The 11209-nt window shown below is 42.3% G+C and overlaps 1 protein-coding gene across 1 annotated transcript in view; it reads right to left on the bottom strand.

Annotated features, from left to right (window-relative positions):
- Window positions 1–125: 125 nt before the first annotated feature.
- The window catches only part of ALDH1L2 (aldehyde dehydrogenase 1 family member L2), a 60799-nt gene continuing 49715 nt past the window's right edge, over window positions 126–11209 (bottom strand). The window contains 5 exon segments of the mRNA XM_029953845.1: window positions 126–605; window positions 2734–2933; window positions 5857–5962; window positions 7454–7619; window positions 10143–10280. Coding sequence (XP_029809705.1) covers window positions 550–605; window positions 2734–2933; window positions 5857–5962; window positions 7454–7619; window positions 10143–10280 — 666 coding nt within the window. The 3' untranslated portion in view covers window positions 126–549.

The raw sequence follows: 11209 nt of genomic DNA, 5'->3' as shown, positions 1-11209 counted from the left end.
CCATCACAGTGGGTTGAAAAATAGAACATCAAAAGGCACAAAGATGTATCTTATTTCCAAATATGAAAAAAAAAGAGAATTCATTTCATATTCCTTACAGGATATACTGTTCCTTGAGAGCAAAATTATAGGAAATCTTTTTAATAGCCCCACAGGTATAGTTTCGGAAGTTAAAATCTGCACACATTATGCAAAGATTCCCCCACAATGCACCTCGTGTATTACAACAGGCTGATACTGACATTTTTCAAGATGAACAACGGCTAGATTAGTCTTGGGGAGAGAAAGCAGCTTGGCGGTTTAGAAATACGTGTGATGTACAATATAGTCAAATCCCAACAACTACAAACCGTTTGAAAGTATAAAAGGTGTAGTAGAAAACTCTCAGGCACAGGTTAAATGCTTAGACATGGGGCCTGACCCTCTTGATGGTCCATGTGCGCAGTTTTGCACTCGCGGTCGATACCTCTTCCCCCAGCACGGCCGGGCTTCCAACGTGTGTCGGGAGCGGAGGGGGGCTGTGCAGAGGGCTCCCGACGACAGTGCTCTCTAGTATTCCAGTGTCACCGTCTTGGTTTTGAGGTATTCGTTTAGAGCTTCCTCACCTAGGGGAGAGAAGCGTTGTTCATAAGTGGAGGTGATGTCGCCGGGCTTTTGGACCCCGGTGTAGGTGTTATCGATCACTGGGCAACTCGAATGTGGCCGGAGCCAAGTCTTATCAAACCGTAAAAGTTCATGTGAGTCACCTGGAGACCTTGTGAAACGGGAGCTTCTGACTAAGTCCAGTGGAGGCCCCGAGATGATGCCTTCCTCACCATCACCTGCTGGTGCCGATGCTCCTAGTCCACGGACCACACCTTGAGGAGCAGGGACTCAAGCCCACCTATCAGGTCCACTGAGGAACCGTGTTGGCTTGGTCAGTCTCTACCACAGACCTTTCTCCCTCATTTCCCTGCCTTATGACAAGCTCTTCATCTCTGTCCTTTGCCCATTTAGGCTAAACAGAAGCAGCCAAGATACTGTCCTTTGGATTATATTAAATGAAGCAGAATTGAGCAGAAGAAAGAAGTCTGAGACCCTTTGGTGTAATCTTATTTTAAAGATAAGGAAAATGCAGTTTTCCTGGCTTACATAATGTAGAGAAGAGTATATCCAGGCAATAAATAAATAAATAGGTTTGCTCTCTGTTTCTATTCTGTTTTGAGCTGGTACAAGTGTCGATTTCTACGGCACTTGTACCACAGGTGCAACTAATGAGTATATGATCCGCGAAGTTGAGCTAAAGCAAGGCTTCTTAACCTTCCTGTAGAATTACCTCGGGAAGCCTTTAAAACTCCTGATCCCAGGCCCCACCCCAGACCAATTAAATCAGCATCTTTGTATTTTTTAAATCTTCCAGGTGACTCTAATCCAATGTACAGTTAGGCTGGGAACCCTTGAGCTTAGGGAGTTTAAAATTGGGAGAGAAACTATTTCGGCAAATTCTATTGTTTTATAATAAACACTCTTTACCTTCAACTCCGTGGAATTTAAAATGAGAGCCACCTTTATTGCTGCAAAAACACTGCCAAAAGTGAGCAGGAAAGAGATGTAAAAATACCCCCAAATTAACCAAGTTTATATTAGTGGACCACAAACATTTCAGTTTTTGAAAGAACATGCAGACTAGGGTGCAGAGAGAACATGGGCTCTATAGCCAGACTGCCTGCTTGGAACTCTCTTTCCAGCGGTAGTTGGCTGTACAACTTTGGGCAAGTTACCCAATGTCTCTGATCCCCAGTTTCCCCATTTATTCTATAAATATGGAATATAGAATATATTTCTAGAATATATAGATATTAGAAATATAGACTATATTTATAGACTAAATGGGGAATATAGAATATGGAATAAAGATAATAGCACTTACCTCCCAAGGCTATTGTGAGGATCGCTTGTGCAATTACAGGTAAAGTAGTTAGCATAATATCCGGTCTATACATGGGTAGTGCTCAAAGTAAGCTATGACTTGAAATGTGATAGTGTCATTGCCCACAAAAAATTATCTTTTGGACTTTTTGCAACTCTAAATATGAGTTCCCAGACTCCCAGAAAACTCTGCCAGTTGCAGGATTGATGCTGAAAGACCGCCAAGCCGCTTACAGACAAGACTTATTCTCGGAGCTAGCTGAGTACTGCCCTCCACCTATTTCTCTTCCTTGACTCCACTTCGTCCTAGGAAAGCTAAACCAAGTTCATGCTGAATGTCTGGTAAAAGGCCAAATATATTTTAGCTAAAAGATATTTTCTTTTCAACACTCATCTTTTAAAACCCCTTTTCTTTTTTTATGTTTTTTATTTATTTTTGAGAGACAGAGAGAGACACCGTGAGCAGGGGAGAGTCCAAGAGAGAGGGAGATACAGAATCCGAAGCAGGCTCCAGGCTCTGAGCTGTCAGCACAGAGCCCGACGCGGGGCTTGAACCCACGAACTGTGAGATCATGACCTGAGCCAAAGTCGGTCGCTTAACCGACTGAGCCACCTGGCTGCCCCCCCAAAAACACTTTTCTTTTAAAGTGCAGTTTGTGTACTTTTCTGAATGTATGTTAAATAAAAGTGTTTCGCATTAAAAAACAAGTGCCCATATAAACCCAGAGACCGCTGCCATGTAGGAAATGTCCCTTAAAGCAATACCCAAGTGTCGCAGGAAACAAGGCAAGCCAAGGGAACATGCAGTAGAAGAGCAGGGCATACCTAAGTCTTTCCCGAAGCCGGATTGTTTCACCCCACCGAAAGGGGCGGCCACGTCCGTCTTGTTGTAGGTGTTAACAAAAACCGTTCCCGCTTCTAGTTTCTCGCTCACGTACATGGCCTTATTGAGGTCTCTTGTAAAAACCCCCGAGGCCAAACCGTACTCCGTGTCATTTGCTCGCTGCAACACTCCATCGACGTCCCTGCAAGATGTTTTTAGGGAAACAACGTATCACTGAATGCAAAGCAAAACACTCTCACGCTATGTTCTCCTCTATGCCCCCTGCGTGCTAGGAACGGAAAAACGTTACTGCCAACTTGAATTTTTATAAATGAAATGTGCTAGGCTTACACCAAAAGAAACTCCCAAAGAGATATTAGAACTCTAGCATTATATTTTTCATATATATATATATATATATATATCAGGCAACACCTTTTAAAATCTAATCTGAAGTCATCTTTTCCATTTTCTTCTTGGTTCTCCTTCATGACCTCCCACTTCCTCCCCTCTCCCTCGAGTCCTACGTCTGGATATATTCTCAGAGCACCCCCCTATTTCCCTCCGTTTCCCCAGATTTTGCATACAGCTCACGGCTCATCCTGAGCCTTGCCCTAAAGCCTTCCCAGCTCCCACCAGTGCCACTGTGGAGGCAGAAGGGTGTAGTGGCTCTTGACCTTGGGCGAATGACTTACCTCCGCATGCCTTTGTTAATTGCAAAACACGGCAATAATAATAAAGGGACCTTATATTTATTATTAAACCTCGAGGATTAAATGAGCGAGTGGTGCCTGGAACACAGTACATGCTCAGTAAAAGTCAGCCGTAATCGGGGAGCACATCCTCCTCCAAACTCAGTATTTTGATTTAACTCTTTCTGTATTTCTGGCTCAGCTCCCAGCTACACTGGAGGCTCCCTGAGGGCAGGAACGACGTTTTATTCTTTATACCATGGTGTTAGATCATCAAATGAGAGTGAGTTCAATTAACAAAATTCCATAAAAGGAGAGCAACATTACTCCTAAAATCATGAGTCCTCTGCCTTTTGACTCCATGTGTGCGCACTCCCAAGAGAGTGGAGCCGTGACCCTGCTCATCTCTCACTGGGTCCAGTTCCAACATGTCTGTTATGGTGTGAGTGCCTCATCTTTAAGAGTGTCATCCTAATGTTTAAAACTGCACGAAGTTCCTACAGCACGGCCAGTAAGTGCGACCCAAGTATTTCATCTGGCGCTCAAGCAAAGGAAGAGGATCTGTCCCCGGGCGGGAGGAACAATGAATCGTGCTGGGTTTCTTAGGACATGGCACAGGGTTCAGTGTGGTGGCTTCTGAAGAGATTTTTCAAAGGTAATCTTGGCTACACGTGATTTTAAACGCACACAAGAAATTTGGAACTGCACTTAGAGTGAACTGAGGCTCTGCTAAAACACTCATGCTTCTTGATGCACTGCATGTGGGAGGGACCCAAATATTTATTGACTCGCCTAATGGCTTTATGCCATTATTTGTTGGGGACCATCAAGATGACACAGCTTCATAAGACGCCTTGGCCTACTTCTGGGATAAGAACAAGCATACCAGGGGCAACAGCACAATTGCAAACATGTCTTATTTAATCTTTAGAATGACATAGAAGGATAGATGCTATTAATAACATCACAAGGAAACCAACGCTCAGAGTGAGTGAGTAACTGGCCCAAGCCCACAGAGGAGGTCAGGTGCAGAGGCGGGCCACAGGCTCTACCCACTGTGGCCGCCTTGGGCCCTCTGTGGTGAACTGCCGGTGTCCCTTTCGGGCCCCCCCCACCCCCGTTAGCTGGCAAGCATCTCAAGGACAGGAACTGTGACCTATCTGGTTTCTATCCCACAAACCTGGCTTCTAAAATCGGCATGTTTAACACAAAGACTATCCTATGGGAGGAATTTATGAGGAGAAGAAGGTTAATAGGGCATCCTATTAGGGCATCTGTCATGTCAGAAGTTTGCTCACTGTAGCCTAGTGTCCCCAAATATATATTATAATATGTCTATCAAAGATCAAGAGGGCCAGCTGGGTGGCTCAGTTGGCTAAGCATCTGACTCTTGATTTCGGCTCAGATCTTGATCCCAGGGTGGTGGGGTTGAACCCTGCAGCAACTCTGTGCTAAGTGAGGAGCCTGCTTAAGATTCTCTCTCTTTTGGGGCTCCTGGGTGGCTCAGTCGGTTAAGTGTCTGACTTTGGCTCAGGTCATGATCTCACCACTTGTGGGTTCAAGCCCCGCGTCCGGCTCTGTGCTGACAGCTCAGAGCCTGGAGCCTGTTTTGGATTCTGTGTCTCTCTCTCCGTCCCTCCCCCTCTCATGCTCTGTCTCTCTCTGTCTCAAAAAAAAAAACATTAAAAAAAAGATTCTCTTTCCTTGTCTCTCTGCCCCTCCCCTGCTCTCTCTCTCTAAAAAAAATAATAATATATAAATAAAATAAATAAAAGAACAAGGAGTCCTTGGAACTTGGTGTTCTATTTTTTTCCCACTCTCTCATTGGTTGAAGGAAAATTCAAGCCAGAATTCTGAAGAATTTTGCACAGTATGCCATGAGAGTCTATTGTATTAAATATTCTTGTACGAGCTCAGTTACGTGAGCCTCTCTGATGTGCTAAACACTTCGGAAAGCTTCCTGCACTGCCACAGACCAGTGTATCACTTATCGTTGGCTACACGGTGACTGTGGACATTTCTATGAAAAGCTGAGTGCTGGGCTCTCAGGTGCATAATCCCCACTGAAGGCAGAACTCTTTCCTCGGGACAATCGCTTGCTGCCTTCCCTGGGAATGGGAATGTGAAAGCTAGTTTTGGTATTCTCAGTTATTTATCTTGTTCCAGAGACGTTGCAATTATTGATGGACAAAGACTAAAATTTAGTCAGCTCAAGGTCCATACTGTCAGCCATTAACTAAAGCTAAGCAGCAAGAATATCCAACAACCTACATTGGTCAGCCTTCTCTCCTAGTTATTTAAGTCAATTATTGTCATATAGTTGAGAATTCACATGCTCACTGATTTTATGGTCTGTACAATCAGCACAATGGTTGGGGGAAAAAAAACCCTTATCTAGTCAAAACCTGTTAAATTGTGCCTGAAAAAACCTACCCATTTCGGAACTTAGAAATGATCATAATAGGCCCAAAGGATTCCTCTTTGGCAAGATACATGTGGTCTTCCACATCTGTGAACACAGTCGGTTCCATAAAAAAGCCTATTTAAAAAACAGAAAAGGTCATCAGTTAAGGTTAATTAATTTTTAATTAATAGTTCGCTCATTTAATTGCATTATAATTTTTTTTCTTCCCTTCTGGGTCAATAAAACCAAGACAACTTTTCATTTTCCTACTTGACGTTAGCATTCCTAGGTTCTTATTTTTTAATCTATTTATTAACAAATTTTCTAACATATTTCAAAGTAGAGAAAATAGTATAGTGAATTGTAAAATAAATATTTACTTCTATTTTGTTATCTTTGATTCATTTTTTTCCTTGCTGAAATAATTGAAACCCAATTCCAGAGATTACAGGGTTCACCTCCAAGTATTTCAGTACAGATCTGTAAAAAAAAAAGATCTTTTTCCCACAATACATGACCACATCTAACAAAATTAGTGCTAATTCATTCTTCATGATTTGTATTTCACATTTTTTTCCTTGAAAGTATCTTTCTTACAGTTGATTTGTTTGATTCAGGCTTCTAATAAGTTCTGCACATTGCGTTCACTTGTTGGATCTCTCAAGTGCCCATTAATCTAGAACCTTTCACCCCTTATTTTTCATGCAATTGACCTGTTAAACAGATGGAGTCAGTTGTCCTGCAGAATATGGTGCATTTAGATTTGTCTTTGTTTCCTTGGGATATTTCATTTGTTCCTCGATCCAGGCGCCTAGGCGGCTCAGTCAGTTAAGCGGCCGACTTGGGCTCGGGTCATGATCTCACAGTTTGTAGGTTGGAGCCCTGCATCTGGCTCTGTGCTGACAGCTCAGAACCTGGAACTTGCTTTGGATTCTGCATGCGTGTCTCTCACTCTCTGCCCCTCTCCCACTTGTGCTCTGTCTCTGTCTCTCAAAAACAAATAAATGTTAAAAAAATTTTTTTTAATTGTTCCTCAATCCCCTTTATTTCTCATAAATGTAAGTTTGGCCTAAATTCACAATTAGATTCAGGCTAACCATCTTTGGCAAGAACACGGCAGAGGTGACGCTGTGTGGTGCCCGTTGAGTCCCATAGGAGACACGTCATCCCTGGATGTCCTGCTTTCACTGTGGCTAAGAATGACCAGAGGCTCCCAGCCGGTGACAGCTTGATCTCTCCATCTTAAAACTGTATTTTTCTCCTTGAGACGGGCAAGCCATCCTGGGCGAGAAACTTCAGTACCGTGTACGTACTCAGCTCCCCCCATCAACCTCTCTCCTGAGAACTTTACCCTCCCTTGATGATAATGGCCTGAATCCATCATTTCATTCAATTAGGGGTGCAAAGTGGTTATTTTTCTATTCTACCATTTTTATATGCATTAATTAGCAGGCACTTTTCTGTTAAAAGAACACAAGTCTCCTTTATCAGCTACTCAGTGTACCCAGACATTCGGTTCGTGCAGGCCATACAGACAAATGTTACCTCTTCCCCTGCTAATGATCAGTTTGCAGAGTAAGGTGCCAGAGCACAATCCCAGCATGCCTCTTGTGGAGGCGGTCTTACCTGGCCTTTGGACTTGTCTTCCCCCGTACACCAAGGTGGCCCCCTCTTTCACTCCAGCTTCACAGTATTGCAGAAGCTTTTCCAGATGGGCCTTATGATTCTGGGGCCCGTGATCAGTAGATCTGTCAAGTGGATCACCAATTTTCATCTTTTTAATTTCTTCCACCTGTTTGTCACCCAGTTCACAAAACATAATTCACTGTTAATAATAATGATGGATACCCTCGGCTCAGCTTTCACCATGCGGTGGCTGTTGCACTAAGGTGTCAAAAGATGTGTTGTCTTCTAGTCTTCACAAAAGCATGGGAGATGGGTATTTATTATCTCCATCTTATGGATGAAGAAATCGAGGCTTAGACAGGGTAAATGATTTAACACACACAACCACTAAATATAGTAGAGTTTTCCTGACTTGAAAGCCCAAGCTGTGAACCACTGAGTTCTAACAGACCATAAGCTACATATGTTATATTCAAATTATCCCGAGTGTTCATCCATTAAAATAGCAAACCTGATGTTCTGGAATTTGTTAATAGAGCACAGTTTTACTCTTCAAGGCAGAAAAATTTCTAAAATGGCCACGTTGTTAATCTTTTTTCTCCCCCCAAATGTGGGAGATTGCCCCTGTGGCATTTTCATGGTATAGTCATGCCAAAGGAATTGCTAGAATGTTCCAATAGAAAGCCATCTTTATTGTGCAATGTTCATCTGAGGTATGTCTTTGTAATCATTCACCATGTACCTCACTTACCTTAACCAACTTTTGCATTTTCTTTTTAATTTATTTTTAATGTTTTTTTTATTTTTAAGAGAGAGAGTATATGGGGGAAGGGTAGAGTGAGAGGAGGACAGAGCATCTGTCCACTCTATGGGTACGGAGCCAATGCAGGCTCCGTGCTGACAGCAGAGAGCCTTATGTGGGGCTTGAACTCACAAACTGTGAGATCATGACCTGAGCTGAAGTCAGATGCTTAACTGACTGGGCCACCCAGGTGCCCCTGCATTTTTTCATGTTAAGTCCATTTCCAGTAAGAAGAAAGAATGTGAGTTACCAAGACCCAATAGGGCCATGAATTTGCATTTAGGCCTGGCAGGAATCCCTCAGTAAGTGCTCAAAAATAGATGCTGAGTGAGTGAATGGGTACAGATTCCGTGTGCACAGAACACGTTTACTGATGGATTGATAAGGCAGAAGATTGACATTTCTGGTCTCAGCATTTGAAATGTCCACGAACTGTAATTGTGAAAACCCTACAACTTCTGTTTTACTGGGGTATAAAACTGAATTACAGGGTGTTCAGGAGGTCGCCCCTGCCCACCATCTGCCCATCCACAGGTCTTCTTGTTTTCTTTTCTATTTTAACTTTTTAAATGTTTATTTATTTTGAGAGTGAGAGAGAGAGAGAGCAGAAACAGGGGAGCGACAGAGAGAGGGAGAGAGAATCCCAAGCAGGCACCATGATGTCAGCTCAGAGCCTGACAGGGGGCTCGATCCCATGACCCTGGGATCATGTCCTGAGCCGAAATCAAGAGTCAGATGCTTAACCGACGGAGCCACTCAGGCACCCTTGGTCTTCTTGTTTTCTATTCTCATGAAGAAAGAATGCCTTTTCTTCTTGGGAATGGGGAGAGGGAATTGACTCTGAAAAAAAGAAGCTGGGTGCTAGTTTTTCAAATTCAAACAAATTCATGATTACTGTTACCATAATAATGGCATACTGTGTTATAGTTTAGTTTATTTTAGCCACACAGTTGATGTTAATAGTTCTACAAATGGCTTCATTTGGTCTTACATGTATAAAATGATGACCAATGTATAGGAGGTATGTATGTATTTACCTATATATTTCAGTGGAAGAAATTAATGGCTGTCCTATTAACTGTGTATTGATGATTTGCAAGGATCCAGTAGTATATCTCTCTTAGTCAACTTAGAAATTTACAATAATCTAGGAGTTACTTTTCCCATAAGTCTCAAGGATATAATTTACTATAAATGCAGAGTGAGGTATAGGTAATAAAAACTCTTAAAAATTTTTTATAGAGACCTATACCTTTTGACTATGAAAAGTTGCAAATACATATAAAAGTAGACAATATAATGACACTCTATGTACCCATCACCCAGCTTTAACAATTACCAACTCTTGGCCAATTTATTCCCCCACTAACTTCCCCTCCTTTTTTTTTTAAATTATTTTTTAATGTTTATTTATTTTTGAGAGTGAGAGAGAGGGACAGAGAGACAGACAGAGTGCAAGTGAGGGAGGGACAGACAGAGAGGGAGAGACAGAATCCAAAGCAGGCTCCAGGCTCTGAGCTGTCAGCACAGAGCCCAATGTGGGGCTTGAACCCACGAACCACAAGATCATGACCTGAGCCAGAGTCAGAGCTTAACGGACTGAGCCACCCAGGTGCCCCTATCCTCCTGGGTTACTCTGAAGCAAAGTCTACACATCATATAATATCCCCTATAAATATGTCAGGACTTAACTCTACAAGGTAAGGGCTATGTCATTTAAAATACATAGATTATTTATATATATATATATATATATATATATACACACATATATATATAGCACAGTACTAATTATCACACCTAAAAATTCATCAGTAACGCCAGAAGTACTTTTCAGGTAAAAGTACTTTCTCTACGACTCATGAAGCAAATCGGAAGCTGTCTTACCACTCTTGTCACGAATTCGTCGTGGATGGCGTCTTCCACGAACAGCCGCCCAGCCGCAATACAGTTCTCTCCCTTGTTGAAAAACACTGCCCCCATGCCCTTCAGCAACAGAAGAGAAAATATTAACAGGACTTCAGACTGTCATAAGATCACACACACTGAGAATTAGACGTTGGTGGAAGAGAGCAGCAAAACAAAGAAGTCAGAGAAAAATGCAATGCCTTGGCCTACCTAATGATGAGAATTGTTTAGGGATACTCAGTTTTGATCTAGCGTGATTTTAGGGATTTTATTTCTCCTTTACCCCTTTTGGTCCAGGAGCACTTAAAAAAGAGTGTGTGTAACAGAAAGGATACCCTACTAAGAACGCATTTTGTAAGAAAATTTACATTATTCGATACACTTATACCAGACTTTGCTTTTAAAATCTTGACATCAGTTTGTATAAATCGTAAATGTTTAGAAAGATTCTCTTGTCCCCCCAAGTTTTATTTTATTTTATTTTTTATGATAGTTTATTGTCAAATTGGTTTCCATATAACACCCAGTGCTTCTCCCCACAAGTGCCCCCCTCCATGACCATCACTCTTTTCTTTCCCTCCCCCTCCCTCTTCAGCCCTTGGTTCCTTTTCCAGTATTCAATAGTCTCTCATGATTTGTGTCCCTCTCTCTCCCCAGCTTTCTTTCCCCCTTCCTCTCCCCATGGTCCTCTGTTAGGTTTGTCCTGTTAGACCTATGAGTGCAAACATAGGTTTCTGTCCTTCTCTGCCTGACTTATTTTGCTTAGCATGACACCCTTGAGGTCCATCCACGTTGCTACAAATGGCCAGATTTCATTCTTTCTCATTGCCATGTAGTTCTCCATTGTGTATATATACCACATCTTCTCAATCCATTCATCAGGTGATGGACATTTAGGCTCTTTCCATGATTTGGCTATTGTTGAAAGTGCCGCCATGAACATTGGGGTACATGTGCTCCAAGTTTTAAATACAGCTTAATGGGAGAGGGAGGGAGGCAAACCATGAGAGACTCTTGAATACTGAGAACAAACTGAAGGCTGACGG

Source organism: Suricata suricatta, chromosome 10, assembly GCF_006229205.1.
Source record: "Suricata suricatta isolate VVHF042 chromosome 10, meerkat_22Aug2017_6uvM2_HiC, whole genome shotgun sequence".
NCBI classification, from domain to species: Eukaryota; Metazoa; Chordata; class Mammalia; order Carnivora; family Herpestidae; genus Suricata; species Suricata suricatta.
The sequence above is the reverse complement of the archived record's forward strand: the minus strand, read 5'-3'. Positions and strand labels throughout refer to the sequence as shown.